Genomic DNA, 17,645 nt, shown 5'->3' on the forward strand with positions numbered 1-17,645 from the left:
GGAGCAAGAACAAAGTATTACCGAGGCAGCGTTGGCGTCATAACGTTAGGATGTTAAGAGTGTGGGTATAAGAAACTGGAAAGTGGATTGGCAAGAGATAGGAGGTCTATGGAGAGCGGTTTGAAGGACCAAGGGCTATGTCGGTCTGTACCACCCTTAGGTATACTGTTCCGTACCATTTCCACTGTTCATAATGTTTTCTCCATAAACTTCACTGATCTCACGATGAATTCCATCCGCTTTCACAACTTTATCACAAACTAATTATTCAAAATTAATTACAGCGCATATTTCATCACAGTCCAGATATTCCAGAACTAATATTGCATAACATCATTACGGAATAAGCTTCATAGTTTACATGAAGTATAAACAAATATTCGCAGCGAAGATAAATAGAATTTACTAAATAAGAAAATGGAATTAAAAATTTACATGCAATAAACTAGATTAAATAAAATTAAAAGAGTGTGCATATTTTTAAAATAAGAGGGATTTTCAGATTTCTTTTTTTAAAATTTGAGAGTGAGCTTTCTGGAAATGGTAAATGTGTCGCTTACCGGAAGATAATGATGGAACAGCATCTTGGAACCATGGCTGGGATTGTTGAAAGGAATCATTCCAGCTAGTGTGAGATCAAGAAGGTGGAACTTGGGAAGATTCTTGTGACAGTTTCTTGAGGTATACTCAGGTATTTTGTGGTATTTTATTATATATATATATATATATTTTTTTTTTTAAAGGTCTGCACTAGTTCACCAGGTGTGGTTTAGGAATAATTTTGTTAATCACTCACTACCAATACTTATATTGTACTTTTGGGAAAGCTTTCAAACATTTTTTTTTTTTTAAATAAGTAAGTAAAAACCTTTAAAATAAAAACCATAAAAAAAGCAGTATAAGGAATTTAAACTTCTTTTAAAAAGTAATGTTAAATAAAATACAAATAACAGATTAAAAAAAGGATTTTAAGTTTAAAATAAATTATAAAACTCTTACTTTAATTGTAGGAAAGTTTAAGGAAATGGAAATCAATTTAATAAAACAAAACAAATTAAGCATCGTTTAAAATAAATGAAGTCTATAATTCTATTATATAATAATACATACAAACCACTCCATAAATATTTATAGACATTCAAAATATATATTTAAATGTTTAAATATATATAGGATAGATCATATTATACGTACTGTATGACAAAAATTATTTTAAACAATGAATTATACAAAAATGCATTATGTTTCTATACTCAAAACATAGCTAACCAAGTACAGAGAAACTTGTAAAAACCTTAAAAAAGCTACTTATTCCATCTAAATTTTAAAAAATAAAAATTAATGAGCAAAAGGATATAATTATTGTAGAATTTACCAAAGCAATGAAGTAATTGACCTTAATTTTTAAAATTCACTCTTGAAAAAGAAATATCAAAACTGAAAGTTTTTGTTTGCTTCTGTTTCTAATTTAATATTATTTTTATTATATTGGGTGAATATTTGTTCGTGTAAAATAAAAAGAACAGATTTCAATTGATCTCATACCTGTTTTAACGCTGAAGAACGTTGAGAAAAAACTAATGTAATCAATAATTAAGGTTACAAAAGATCTTATACTGTTATACTAACAAAAACAAATATTCACAATTTTAAATGCTGCAGTGGACTTTTTTTTTGTGATTGTATTATAATGCACCATATATATAATCAGTTAAGTGGAAGCGATAATCACGAGAGATATGTAAAAATAAACAAATAAATATTTTCTTTATTACACAATTTACACAAGGTCCACGATAGTCCTTTTCAAAGTTTGTCAGCTGCCATCTTTTTTTTTTTGGATGTTTGGTTAAGCATTGTGATTATAGTTCTTTTAGTTTGACAAACGCCAAACTACAAGTTGTCTGGTTAAGCAATGTAATATAAATAAAACTCTTTTCAGGAGGCATAAAATGTTTTTTTTTTTTAAATCAATTTCGAACAGAATATCGCGGAAAATATGAGTGATATTTTTTTTTTTTTTTTTTTTTTAAAGAAAAAGGCAACTTCTTTTCATCAAAAGTGCGTAGAATTTGGTAAAAATAATTGAAGCCAAAAAAAATGAATGCCATGGGTTTGTAAAAGTAAAAAGACAATCAGGTAAAAGTATATTGATTTAAGAAGGAAAAAAAATTAAATAAGGTAATAATTTCTTAATTAAACAGCATTTTGTTTGATATGTACTTCAAATTGTCGAATTGATATGTAAGAAAATCAGCCTTAATTTTTAGAAAAAAAATACCTGAAAACTCAGGATAGGAAAGAAAACAAATTTTAGGTAAGAACACTGTTAGACTGATAAGTTGGATATTTTTTTGGCCACCAACAGCCTTTTTCTGTTAGACTGAAAACTTTTAGAATCCTTTTTATAATATTTATAAAGCTAATTACTATTTTTGGTTGAGTGAAATCAGTACTTTCAACTTGAAGATTAAAGCAGAAAATTTTGATAGAATGCTGTAGTTATGAAAATGAAACTGTGTAGGATATGACATAACAGCTTCTACGTTAATAGGTGACTTGCAGAATGCAGTTTAGAGTCGCTTTCTAGGATTTTGGGCTTTCTAAAAGTCCAAATTTGGGGGGAAAAAAATTCTTGAGAGTCCTATGGGATGGAATGTCTAGTATACACTCTTAAAAACCCAAATTCGTGATATGGGGGCCCCCATTCGTTCTCCAGAAGACAAAACAATTGCCTCAGGCTGCAATTTCATTCAAAATACTAACTCTATGTAATCAATCCCTTTCACCTCAAGTACTATTTTTTTGTATTTATCAGAAAAAAACTTTTAGAATTTTCTGATAGACTTAAAAGTATTAAAAAATTAAAAGAATAAAATAATCAATAAAAAAAAAACATCTAAACTAAATAAATGGTTCTCTTGTTAGAAACAAAGCACTGCATCATTGTAGAATGAGTTTGGAAGAGAATTTAGAGATAAAAGCGAATGAGAGGTGACTCCTAGAAATTGGTCAGCACGCTAGACTCCACCCGGGAAGTCCAAGTTCTGATACCAGTACACCGATACTGAATCTAATCCTGCTCACTAACACACTAATATTTATCAACTTTCATTAAGAAAAAATACAAGTATTTCATTTGAATGTAGAGTTAAAAATTAAGGCAAACTAATTCATTATTAAATGACTTCAAACTATTATATAAAATTATTAAAGAAAAAGAAAACTGCAGGAATACTTATTTGTACATTTGAATTACAATCCCTGACTAAAAAAATATAAATTCTACAATCCTTAAGGACACTAATTCTGAACTATACTTTTTTTTGTTGAATTAATAATACCGTATTTATTCTAATTAAATATTATTAATAAGACATCTAAAGAAAGTAAATACCTTTTCACAGCTTTAAAACGATCTATTCTCAATAAAAAATATAAAGAAAACATAACAGTAAAAACTGATGGAATTATTTTGCTTTAAAAATATATCTTGTTCTAATTATTTTGGCTTTTTTATATTGTTTTGTCCAAGTGCAGTTAAATTTACAATAATTTATACATCGTTGCTAAGAAATATTTTTGTATAAAAAAAGAAAAGAAAATGAAAAACAGAATGCAACTAACTAACGGCGTCCTAATATGGAGCAAACTTATTTCTTTCAGTTTTCATCTTGTTGTCTGAGGCTGGGCCACCAGGTGAACGTAGTCGTGGTGTAAATGGTTTACTGCGATGTACACCAGTTGTCTGTATTGGAGCACCAGGAGCGCCAGCTAGTCCACCAAGAAGGTCGGTTAAGCCGGAGAGTGCGGTAAGTGAGGTAAGTGCGTTCAGTGCACCTGGTTTGGTCAATAACTGGGCCAATGGTAAAGCACTAGCCACCGGTGATGGACCAGTACCACCACTTCCCGCACCACCACCATTACCACCGGCTCCACCGCCTGTTGTTGCACCTGAAGAGCCTTCCAGGTTCGCTTTCTGGAGTTCCACACTGTAGGAAGGGATAAATGGAAAAAAATACCCAAAATGCTAGGATATGCCAGGGAAGGATATGGTATTTTAAGCTTTAAAATGCTTCTTACTTATGCATTAAACTATTTCAAATAAGAAAGGATAAGGAATTACTTTGTAATCCTAAGCAAACTTAGTAAAGTAAATCAATAAATAATAGTTTTCGGTCAACAGTAACCATAACTTGAAAATTTTCAGAAAATTAGGTATTTTTATTTTTAGAATTTTTGTTTTCTTCTCGGTGTTTGAAGGCTTTAAAACAGAATTGTACTAGATCCTCCGGACCCTTCTTTCAGCGCTCCTTACAAATCCTTTAATTATAATTATAGGCCAGTCAATTTTCCTAACCTAACCTAACCTAACCTAACCTAAGAGTGCCTAACATCCTCACTTATGTTGACCGTTTCCCAAGAAATTACTACATGCAAAATTTTTTTAACGCTTATCCGGAAAAATAAAAAATGATTTAACGGTGTAGATATCTATATCACTTGACTTTTAAACCTCATTTTCAAACTTTTCTTTCATTTAACGGCAACACTCTTAGGATGGTAATTAAATCGAATATTGTAAAAAATTTGGTTAGCCCGATTGCGAACATGATTGAATTTCAAAAGATTTTTTCTTTAAATTAGTCCTTTAATTTCTTACAAATTATACAACTGAATCTTCAATTGACAGACTCAATCTTTTTAAAATTTGTAAAATGTTCTGTAAGTCTTTGAATAATTTTACTTTTTATTCCATTATTATTAAACTTGTCCTTGAAAATAGCAAAAAACTTGTAAATCAGTAAGTTATTCCTTCCTAGCTTTAGCTGATGGCGTTACAAACGTGATTTAAAAAAGAAGAAATTTAGTAAATTAAAATTTTGTTGCAGATCTCTTTTTTTGCAACATGAACTAAAGAATGGTAAGAGGCTTAACAATCTGGAAAAAACAAAAGTTGTGAGAATTTGCAAGATCAAGAATAGCCTGGGATTAGTAAAAATTGAATCAGAACACAAATTTCAAATATCTAGGAGCTCATTTTAGTGAATGCTGTTGTACGAACGAGGAGACATACAAAGAGAAAAATATGATTTTTCGGGAGCATAGTGCCAAGCATTTAACGGAGACTTTCTTTCTAAAAGAAAAGTCACTCATCAATTCCTAGATATTTGATTATTAGATACACTAAAATATTCCTGGATTCTGAAGAGATCTCACAAGAGACGGATCCAGGTGACAAAGTTATCCGCACCGAGAGGAAGAGATAAGAAAAAAAACGCCATTATTGAAGCAACACTGGAAGAAGCAAATCCCGGAGAAAACAAAATCGACTTGGTATAAGACACCTTGATGAAGGACTTAAATATAGGCCACGAGGTAGGCTAAGAATTACAGGTGAAACAGACTCTAAGCAATAGTTAAGATTGAGAAAGAAGGACTTGGATTTTGAAAAGGCAAAATAGCAGTATTGTAAGGCACAGAGTTTTAGCACAGCTATTGATAAGGGCTGGTAAGTAGGTTCCATCACATTGCAAGATAGAATGATAACCATCCACCAAACCCGAATCGGCTAAATCTCTTGCCAGCGATGAAAGGATTGTTTCCTTGAGGAAACGAAAACGCACCGATAGGGTAAGCCGATTTTCCTAAATACCCATTGTGTGATGTGAAGTAGGTATATCCACAGAATACGTTCAACTTGACGACAGCCATATCAGACTCGCTATATATAGGCAGAACTAGAGGAATAGGAAAGAAACATTGGAACAGAAAAAATATTACTGTGGATAGGATGACACAGGACCTAACTGAGATAATGAAGATATAGGCTTGGTAGAATCTTAACTTGATGACTTAGTTAAATTCGCAGCTTCTACCCTTCATTGTAAGCTTTTCCACTAAGTGTTATAGGGTTCTCCAGTTTGTAAAACTTCCAATTATTTTTAGAAAATCCATAATCTTGCGTGGTGCTTGCATTGCATTTTAGTAGTAGAAATTTATTTTCAGTGGAAAAATAGAAAATATGAAAGAGCTTTTCATTATAATCGAAAAAAGTATAAGAGTAGGTTATAAAAAGGTTATTCATTAATTAAACTTTTCCACCTGTTTTCAGTATTCTTTCTTTCTTCAACGGGCTAGCTAGTTGCCTTCACTGCCAGCTAGATTATCTTTAAATAAATTATGTACAAATTACTGCATTTATGTGCTAACAAAGAAACGGAAATTGATATATTAGTGCACACCTGTTAAATAAGATAACTGAAGTTATCTATACTTAAAAATAATTTATATATTTTTATTCTTTATTTTTTTAAAGATTGACCATTAAAACTGAACAGTTCATATGAAAAGGAATGAAGGGGTAACTCGTTTAGAACATAGCAATGAATCACTAGTAAACTGAAAATTAAAGCAGGTATAAGTGCTTTGAATTTGGGAAAGGATCGCAACAAGCAGATCCGCTAAGGCAACGCAAGTAAAACACGGATTAATTTGCACATAATTGTAGAAGTTAGAAAAAGGAAAGCATACACTAAGGCGACAATGCTGCTGAGAAAGAGCTTAAAATGCTGAGTTTTGGTTAAAAAGAAAAAAAACTGAATTGGTAAAAGTGCGAAGAGGGATTAAGAATTTACAAAGGGAGCAGCAATAAATTCAGAGGGAAAAACAAACCTTTTCCTCTAAAAATAAGGCAATAACCAAAACAAAAAATATCTTTAAGGAAGTATAAAAACAAAAAGCAGAAGGTAAAAGACTGGTTGTAGATCCCAAGGTTAATAACGTGGTATTTAATTTAAAAAAATAAAAAATAAAAAAATAAAAACATGCTGTAGAAACCAGGTTCTTAACTGCTGATTAAATCAATATGGTGGAAACTGGATTGGGGGAAAAATAAATCGACCCGATGCATTTTTCTTTCTACGGGTTGACAAGTTACATGTGGAGCAGGGAAAAAAATAAGGGTGACAATGGAGGCGTTTGGAGCCTTGGCGCTTACCGCTGCAATTAATAAAGAACCTGGTATAACTGCTCGTTCTGACTGGTGCAACTTGTTCAAACTACCCTAAAAACCTTTTAGAGCACTCATCTGCAGGCGGTTTTTAACAAGCTCGTACTACAGAAAGACTGCTCAGCCAGTATCCAGTAGAGGAGAAGTAGCGATATACCTGACAGTGACATAAGATTCAATTTGAAACTAAAACTTTGTAACTATTGTATTTATATTTTTTTGTACACAATATAAATTAATATAATAGGTAGGTAGGCTTTTATATTTATGAAATGAGTAATGATTAAGATAGTGAACGTCTTATTTATTTTATTTTATTTTTTGAACTCATAACTGAGGAAAAAGTAAAAAGCAAGGAGATGCAGTGATGCGGGTATCTCGCGACTGACTCGTGAAAGAAAGTTTATGAGTGTGAAGGCAGAAATTGAGTTTTCGGAGAAAGAAAAGGCTTCTGCATAAAAGATATATTAGGTTAGAATTATTTGCTAGGCCCCAATCAAACAATTTATAAAGATTCATTCTCAGTAGCGTTGAGGACGAGAAGCTCGGAATAATTTATATAAATTATCTATAAAAAATACCCAATAAAGGATCGAGGGAGCAATTATAGGGTGAAAATAAAATGACGGTAATGCCTAAGGAGGTATTATGGTCCCACACACTTTCAAGTCTAATGTCAACAAATACTAGGTCTGTAAATTAAGTAATGAGACTGATTTTTAATTTTTTTTTTTTATTCAAAAAGAATTAAAATTCTATATTGTCACTTTCAAAATAACTTCCTTCTGAAGCCACACAGCGCTGGAGACGTTTCTTCCACACCTCATAGCAGTGCTCGAACTCCGATACTGGAATAGCCTTCAGCTGGTCGGTAATAGCCGTTTGAATGTTTTCAACTGCCCCAAAATGAGTTCCCTTGAAGTGATTTTTCAACTTCGAGAAGAGAAAAAAAGTCATAAGGACTCAAGTTAGGCGAATAAGGAAGCTGAGGAGCCAGAGGAATGTTTTTACTGGCCAAAAACTCCGTTTATTGAAATTGCTGTGTGACAAGGAGCATTATCGTGATGCAACACCCACTTATTCTTGATGTTTGGTCTCGCACGAATGACCCTTTTTCGAAGTTTTTTAAGAACCTCTCGGTAAAAGTGTTGATTGACCGTTTGACCTTGAGGTAGAAACTCTTTGTGGACGATTCCATGGTTATCGAAAAAACAAATGAGCATGCATATGATCTTCGACTTCGCCGTCCTTGCTTTTTTTTGGAGCTTGGAGAGGTTGAAGTGTGCCACTCCATGCTCTGGCGCTTGGTTTCTGGGTCGTACTCAAACACCCAAGACTCGTCACCAACAATGACACGTTCCAGAAAATGGGATCAAACATCAATGGAACTCATTTTGGGACAGTCGAAAACATTCAAACGGCTGTAACCTACCAGCTGAAGGCTATTCCAGTATCGGAGTTCGAGCACTGCTATGAGGTGTGGAAGAAAGTTTCCAGCGCTGTATGGCTTCAGAAGGAAGTTATTTTGTTATTTTGAAGGTGACAATATAGAATTGTAATTCTTTTTGAATAAAAAAATTTAAAAAAAATCAGTCTCATTACTTAATTTACAGACCTCGTACGATACAGGATTAACCTTAAAGCACTGTAAGCAGTGTCTACTCATATGTCTAATAACTAATTGTAATAGTGATTCAGAATAAATAGTACCTTTCTATTTACACGACAACTAAGGTTCAATAGCGCCAAGGGCTTCTAATTATTTTACTTTAAGTAGAATAAAAAAATTGTCGTACTGCAACACCTAGTATTAGCACTAATAATGAAGATAAAAACTGAATACCAATTCATCAAAATTTAGATTATATTTTTCGGTCAATAACACCCCCTTAGGTTTCTGTACATTCGTAATTCAAATATTACAGTAATTTTTTTAGTTTGCTTAGGATTAACATGATTCCTTTGGTAGGACTAGGTAAATCTATAGTACTTTAGCATTTAGTTCCATAATTTTAATTAAGCACGATGTAGTTGTGATTAAAAATATATATATATATATCAAATGGTTTAATTTGATAAAGCCCCTAGATTTACCTATAGGGAAAGCGAGGAAAACTGCTACAATTCAATGTTTACTTTGGGTTAAAGCAAAGGACGAAGAAATAAATCAAGGAAAAGACAACTTATTACTGTAGGATAACTGGCATTTTAAAAATAAATTAAAAGGAAAAAAAAATAATGAAAACAAAATATGTATGTATATATATGGTAAAGAGGAAAGGACATCAGGTTTCCCCCAAAAAATGATAAAAATAAAAAAAATACTGGAAATAACTGGTAATTTGATTTGGTTGAATTTGAAGTGTAGCAAAATTGAATAATGGGATTTGCTTGGGAAGATCTCACTCTGCAGGTTATTTTGGGATTTATTGTTAAAGGATTTATTTTTAATTTCTTGTTCAAAAATTCCAAGGAACTATAAAAAATGCACTTTAACGCAAAGAATTTCTTCGATGATTTTTTTTGTTGTTTAAATATTAAAAATAAAAAAATATAATATACTTGAAAAATAAAAAGAGGACATTTCTTCACTTCATTCAGACTATTAAACCATTTTGTTTTTATAGATAAGGTATGTATCAAGAATTTGAAATTAATGGTTTCGTGATTTTATTACAAAAGATATCTAACAGTAAATATTGATAATTTATTGTAATACAATTAATTTGGTGTTTATTCCACCAAAAATCAAAATACAAAACTGAAGGCACAAAAAAAAAACAACTAAAATACAAATGAATTAGTTAGGTACAACCTTTTGTCAATTCCTCACCATACTTTTTGTTTCAAAAATTCAAACGGGAATGTGAAAATAAATAATAAAAATAGAAATAATACGAACCTAACGGAAATTATCAACAAGAATAAAATAAATGAAACTATAAAAAAATCTCTTTCTCACGCACTCATACAAAATCAAATACGAGTAAAAATGAGTGATTTTTTTCTAACCTATAAACCAAACGTTCAAATATGACAGTTTAATTATTCAAATATAATCATTAATTTGGTTGCAGAAATTAAACAAAACTATGTAATAAGTGAAATAATTTATTTCTTTAAGAATTACTGACCTCATATTTATCAGGTACTGAGCCAACTGCACTGAGTCTGTACTTCCACTTATAGTGATCGTTCTGTCTGTGGAACCGCCTTCTCGTTCTTCGCAGTTACTGATTCTTATCATGGCCCCACTGATTTGCCTGAAATTAAATATATTTAAACTTTAAAAAGTGAGGAACTATTTCCTACTTTATGGAGAAATAAAAAAATTAATTCATTTTTTAAATTAACACAAAATTTGATCAAAATATTTATGGAAAAAAAAAATAAAAATAAAAATAAATTGGTATCACTGCGAACAACGACCTCCGGTTGACCATCTTATCTGAGGCCTGACCACTCTACGAGTACCTATCCATGGCGCAAAAGCAAGCGGTTATAACTCGCATTAAAATTCACAGCAAACCCTGGAACTGTTAAGTTTATGGGGCTGTTGTCTTTCGTAAGTCTTGCGAAAAGACAACGCAGTTCTTTTGTCCATTACTGTTGCGGGTATCTGCCTTGAGAGGGTTTGGACGTTGAATTCCTCCTTTGAATACGAGGTACCTCTCTGTGAATCTCTGAGAGATAAAAAATAGTTGACAAGTGGAATGACCATAAGTCTTTCATGGAATGCGGTTAAGTAGCTTCATGTCTGGGTTTTAAGAAATTAACGGGTTGAATGCTGTGGGAATGAACCGACAGCTATACAGAGTAACTGTTTATGGATTTAATTGTGGGACTAACACAGAAGGTAGAACTTATTGCATTAGTTCACGTTATTTGTTTTTGCTAATAATTTTTTATACAAAATTCCATTGTAATACTTGTAAAATGAACTGCTTGTAAAATTTTATTATATTACATACAATACGGAGAAGTATTCTACACAATAGAAATTCAACCACATGCTCTACATTCATGTCGGCACTCTGTTTCAAACAACCAAATTATGACAAAATAGAATTTCAAGGCCAATACGGAATTTTCTTTTTGCCTCCGGAAAGCTACCTTTTATAATTTTTAAATAAGGGAACACAATTTACAGGCAACCAAAAACGACGTAGTAATCCTTAGGATCTTCACGGCTTGTCAGAGACAAAATTTTAAAACAAAAATTTGACCTGTATATGACACGAAAGTGCATGGTACGTTCTGCACTCTTAATACTACTTCTGTATTTAATTGCAACGATGAAATCTTGAAAATGCCCCTTTTCCCCGTATGTACGTGATCGAAATAACACGTAAGTGTTTCAAATATTTGCATAATATAGCCCAGTTTAAGTAATGAATTTTTTTTTGTAAAATACCTTATTTCAGCGATTTTGGTGCCTCCCTTTCCAATGATGCATCCAATCAGATCATTGGGTACGGTCATCTCATGTGTTTGTTGGCTGACTTGCGGTTGATTCCTACTGTTGGGAGTATTAGTTCTTAATTGGCTACCAGCCAAGGCCGCAAGGGCTGCAAAATTCACCACACAAACTTTACAGACAACTAACAGCCTTTCCAAATTTCTTTCAATTTCATAAGGTAAAAATGGAATGTTCAAAATTTAAAAAAAAATGGTAAAGGTCCACTGTTTTAATTAAAAACCATGCACCTAACTTACATTGGATAAGTAAGTTTGGTACTAAGTTACCAATGTAGGAAAGATTTTTGATTTAGGCAGCCTTCAAATTTGAACACTTTTTCATAAATTAGTTTGTAAGGTTACTTGTAGCTAATTTCTTTATTTTTGACCAAAATCAGACGCCTGATGCATTTTTTATCCATTTTAAAAGGAAACGCTGTGGTGAATGTTTTGAGAATTGAATTAAACTAGAAGACAATTTGTTGCTTTGTCCAGTCGTATTTTCTAAAGGCTGATTATTCTTTCAATTCAGAATTTTGGTTAGACAATACGTGCTCATAAGTATAATACAGATGCTGCACAAAGATCTTATCAGATTAGAACTAAGTATGGTATATTTAGAGTTAGTAATCTTTAAGCTTTTTCCTAATGACTTTTTTAAGCAAGTTGCACAGATTGGGTTGTCAAGTAAAGAATACAAAGCAATAGAATAGTCAATGGTGCAATCAGAACTCTTTGGAAACGATAGACCATTACTTGCTAGAACGAGAATTAATTTAAATAGAAAGGATAACATATATCATGCTAGCCGGGTACTTTATTTGACGCATTTCTTTTTAATCAATCATTACATTTTGTGTATTTATTTAACGCCAATGAAGAAGACCCTGCAATACGAATAACAGCGAAGAGAAGACATTTAGTAGCCGATATTGGCTTCGAATTCCTAAAGGTTCGAAAACATGCTTTACTGGAGAGGAAAGGGAATCGCCCAAAAAGGCATTGGCTAATAAGCCAATACGGTGTCTCTGCTGTATGGTTGCTCTAGTACCTCATCAATGTTTACTCCTTGAACTCAAAGACGAAAAACAACCCAGATTGAAACGTAGCATGGTAATAATGTCCACCCAGAGTACATTCGAAACGTTTGCCTCATTTTTCAGATAAAATAAATAAAACGAATGTTTTAGTGGGTGTAAAATTACAATGATAAATAATTTACCTGCAGGATTCAGGCCACCCGTGCTAGCAGAATTAAGTCCTCCAAGGCCAAGTGCAGCCAATCCTGCCAACGGACTTCCGCCCATCTTCCCCATCTGGATAAAGTACAGAAGTATTTAAATGCACCGATAATTATTTCTTACATAAGAAATCAAAATTGTAAGTTAAAATGAAAGCAGCTCATCTATTTCTTAGGTTTTAATAAGTTTTTAAAAATTAGACGACTATTAACATAGGTAAGGTTTACGGACACCATATTTTCAAATAAATGAGCTAGATTTCACCTTTGTGACAGCAACATTGCCGAATTCCTAATCTTAAATAGAATATAATAATAATTACAATTCTAACAGCAAAATTTTGAGATTAATCAAGAAATATAAGTAGGTTCTATACATTAAATATAGTCTAATCAATTTTAACAGATATTATCCTATTCTTTTTCTTTTTTAAAAAATAACATCTTAAGAAATTACCTGAAGTACATAATATTTATGCCTGGATTATATGAACAAAAATAAATGAACAAATAAATTTTCACATTTATATATTATATTTATAGTGATATAGCAAAAATGCACACATATATCATGCTAGCCGGGTACTTTATTTGACGCATTTCTTTTTAATCAATCATTACATTTTGTGTATTTATTTAACGCCAATTTCTAAGACTTAAATCATTTTCAGGGATTCAGAGGGCGCAAGATACACAAAACATTCTTTATAAAGGACAATTTTCTTTCAGTTTAGTTTGATTTACATCAGCTGTCTCTTTTCAACAATTATTCATGCCTTTAACAATCATGCTTTTCTTTTTCGGAAATTTCTACAATTTATTCCAAATCTATAAGAAATGAATTTAGAGGAAAACATTATTTCAGGGTCTACTTTAAAATTTTCTTAGAACAGTAAATTAAAAAAATAAATAAAATAATATTACATTAAGAAAACTTTGGACATGAAAATATTTCCCTTAATTTATTTTATTAAAAAATTAAGTTGTCTTTTAATTTGGATTTTTCACAAAATACATGCATTCCATGCAAATGGAATTTAAATGTGTTGTAAACAATTTCCAAGTCTTCATACTTAATTAAATTTTATGTCTGAGAAGCTCTTTTACCGAAGCTTTGTACATAAAAAATAATATGAAATGGTTCGCTGCTAATTTGATGGAGAAAAAAATTAAAATGAAGTTTTTTTAAGGGTCGTAGTGAGCGCCAGAGTTATTTTCTGCATACTTTATAGAAACGATTAAAATAATAATAATAATTAATGAAATAGAAGACAAATTTAAAGATTCAGGATTTAATGATTTTCGAAATATTTTCCTATTTAATTTATAATTAAGTGGAAAGAAAAAGATTTAACATTATTTAAACTTAATCAGATAACTTGGGAGGATGAATGAATTTTGAAACAGTAAAAACTAATAAATTACAGGTACACAATATTTCAACGAACCTAAAAGATGAATTTAAACATTTGTTTACCTGGTAGGTAAACTGTTGGTCATTAATTCTCAGGATATAATTACAGCTCAGTTGAATGTTTGATAAGCTGCTGATACAACCAACATTAGTGACTGCTTTTCTTAAATTAGAAATACCCTCCTTAATAATAGAAAACATTTTGAAACCTCCTTTCTCACGAATAATTGATAAACAAGAATGTAGAAATATATGGTACAATCCAATATTTAAGAAATTATTTCTGAGAAATGAAACTAATTCTAGATACCAAAATAAATAAGTAAAAATGAATATTTTTTATCTCAATAAATCGAAGGTTTTGCATATAAATGATTTAAGAGGAAATTATTTGATTGACAAACCATATTTAGCCCCATCAGCAACTACATATATCCTTGTTGCTGATTCAACCAAAATGCCAACAAGTCTTTAAACAACCTAACTAAAGCTCAGATTTTGCTTTCAATTAAGCAAAACTTACCAGTATATTAATTATTTCTACGATACCTTTAAGCTTTATGAGCTGTGTGATTCTATTGGCGAAAACTGTTATCGCACATTCGATTTTTGTTTTTTCAAACTTCACAAAAATTTTAATTACGAGAATTAATAGGACGAAATATAAATATATTTTTTATATTTATGCACCAAAACAAAACTGCTCATATGTTAAGATAGCTTGAAAATCTCTTCAAAAAATAATTAATAATTTGCTCTCTTCTTTCTTCACCACCTTATTTATTATTATTTAAATTATTTTGTTTTTAAAACTTAGGCTACTTTCACTACATTTATTGCACAAAAAAAAAAAAAAAAAAGGTTAGATAAGAACCGAAATGCAATGGGTAGCCAGTCGAAATACCTAATTATTTCTAATTCTTCATATCAATATAAACCCTAAAAATGTTTCCAATAAAAAGTAATCTTTAAAGAATTTTAGAATACTAGAAAAATACCTTATCGTTGTTCTCAGTTGATAGATTTTGTACAAACTTATTCAAGATCACTGGTGTTTACTGAAGGATTTTTGTTCATGATTAATTGTTACAATCGATTCTACAGATTGACCTAAAGATATTCAGGTAAAAAGCATTGATGAATTAAGAAGGGGTCCATCTATTCTTAGGACATTAGTTTTGATAATTTGTAAGTTACAGTTCATATTGTTACCTACGCTCCTTCCTTACAGGTTACTTTTTGAAGAATCTTGAGGTAACTTATTTTATTCCAGAAAGTTTATAATTTTGAGTTTGATGTTATTTACAAAAAAAAAAATCCTTTTTTAGTAAAAATAAAATTAGTTGCTAAATAATATTTTTTATGAATAAATATAGTATGTTGGAAGATAAGACTAAAATGCGGCTGTAAAAAGATCTTGTAATCACAAAATTAATAAAAAATTGCGACTCTATACCTAATAGCAAATGATAAGTAACGTAATATTCTGACTTTTACAACAATGGAAACTTAGTACAGTTGCTTGCCTAAAGTGACTGGCCCCTTTACAAAGCTTGGCATTTTGAGATTGCAGTGAATTTGTATAACAAGATTGTAAAGCTCATTGGAATTTTAGGCTCCATTCACGAGCTGAGAAATGGGTTGTTTGTTGATGGTCAACATTAATTCACTCTAGAAGGGTATCTCACTATTTAGTAGTGAGCATGGGCCTTTACACCTTCTATAGGAACGTGACTGCTGAACAAGTTACACCATTTCATGTTCCAAAATCCTGGAAATTCGAAACATCCATACTAAGGAGTTAAGAAACGGTTTCTGGTGATCATTATCTCGCATTTATACAAAAAAATTGTTGAGAATACAATGACTAGCATAAAATTTAATTAGATGGAATATGGGTAATATCCCACTTTTATTCAATCTAGAAAAAGTTGTGTAGAAACAAGTGCATATGTATGCAGTCATCATGTTACAACAACCACAAGAAGTAAAGTATACCCTAGCGCTCTTAAGTTACATCGGGAAGGCACATAAAGATACTGTACTTTCTTAGATCTGTGAGTGATCTAGTACTTATCATGGTTGCCTCAGGAGGCAAATGTCAATCTAATTCGAAACTTATTATAAAATAAAAAAATTACATATAAAAAAATCTAAAATAAAAATTTGTACTCAATTGTCATTGATCCAGTTTTTGATATAATTTAATATAACACTACGTTATTAATTGTAAATTTCCACACCATGGAATTTTTGTATACTTATGGAACAAAAGGAACAGGTTATTTTGCAATTCAACATAGATAAAAAGATTCGATTGTAAGAATACTCACAAAAAAGATCTATAAAGTGACAAAAAAATAAAATTAATGATGTACGCTTTAAAAAAAAATATCTTCATATCTTGGTTTCCTAAGTACTAAAGTATACATCATTAATTTGATGCCACTTTTACAAACCTATATATTTAAGTAAATAAATACTTTGTAATCCATATATTTCGTAAAAATAATAAGTGTATTTCATAAATTAAATTATATTCTAAACATATTATTATATAAACTATAGAAATTTAATAAATGAATCAAAACAAAAAAGATAATATGAAAATTCTTCGGTTAAGATTCTGGATAAATATGAACTAGGTTGGTACTTACTTGGAAGGATTAGGTATTGTATATAGATCGGTCGGCTTCATGTTGAACTAGGAGCTAGAATGTGTGGAAATTTACTCAAAAGTTTTCGTTTGTTTTATTTTAATTTTAGTTCGTGCATTTTTTTTTTTTGAATGTATAAAAATTAAAAAATATTTTACTAATAATTTTATAAAACCTTTAAAAAAACAAAATCATGGAGGATTATCAGAAGCCGCTGGAAATGAATCCGACACACATCCCCCACTCACGCCACGAGAAAGAAAAAAATCTTTTACTAAATAAACAAAATTGAGATTTGCAAAATTAAAAAAACAAATAAAAATGAAATAATATTATATTACAAAATAAAATAATGAACAAAATTAGGGGACTCAAAAGAGTTTATTTTATTTTTTTGTTACTTTTACTCTTTATAAATTCATTCTGATCTCTCTTTTTAAGTGGAAAAATTTAAATAAAATTTTTTAAAAAAAATTCTCAACTATACCATTTATAGAAACCAAAAACCAAAATTAAAAAACAAAAAAGTTGGGTATAAAAAAAGTATAGAGATAAGCAAGCAAATATGAAGCCATGCTAAAAAAAAAAAAAGAGCGGTTCCCACGCCACCTCTAAGAAAATAAAAATCCAGGATTCTATGAGAAAATAAGATCTTGAAATTAAGAAAAAATAAAAGAAATTAAACACAGGTGCTTGATTGTGCGCTCATCACTACAAACAATTCAATATTACTATGTTTTGTTTTTAAATTAGTATTTAAATCTTTCAATTTAATGTTTATATTTCTTGCTTTGAGGATTTGCTCAAAATATAGTCGATTATTTTTTGATGCAGCAAAATTATATTGGAAACGAAAGCTTCATA

At 30.7% G+C, this 17,645-nt stretch overlaps 1 protein-coding gene across 14 annotated transcripts in view; it reads right to left on the minus strand.

Moving 5' to 3' along the window:
- mub (poly(rC)-binding protein mub) overlaps positions 1 to 17,645 on the minus strand; it is a 292,419-nt gene that overhangs the window by 21,414 nt on the left and 253,360 nt on the right. For 6 of the 14 annotated variants that reach the window (XM_074127638.1, XM_074127634.1, XM_074127641.1 and 3 more), the window contains 4 exons: positions 12,693 to 12,786; positions 11,427 to 11,601; positions 10,147 to 10,275; positions 561 to 3,992 (listed from right to left, as the gene is read on the minus strand). In XM_074127638.1, coding sequence (XP_073983739.1) covers positions 3,638 to 3,992; positions 10,147 to 10,275; positions 11,427 to 11,601; positions 12,693 to 12,786 — 753 coding nt within the window. In that variant the 3' untranslated portion in view covers positions 561 to 3,637. The remainder of the gene's footprint in view (positions 1 to 560; positions 3,993 to 10,146; positions 10,276 to 11,426; positions 11,602 to 12,692; positions 12,787 to 17,645) is intronic. The other 8 variants (XM_074127639.1, XM_074127643.1, XM_074127642.1 and 5 more) reach the window with 3 other exon arrangements.

The sequence above is a fragment of the Rhodnius prolixus genome, unplaced genomic scaffold, assembly GCF_049639745.1.
Source record: "Rhodnius prolixus isolate KJV_2025 unplaced genomic scaffold, Rpr scaffold_9, whole genome shotgun sequence".
NCBI classification, from domain to species: Eukaryota; Metazoa; Arthropoda; class Insecta; order Hemiptera; family Reduviidae; genus Rhodnius; species Rhodnius prolixus.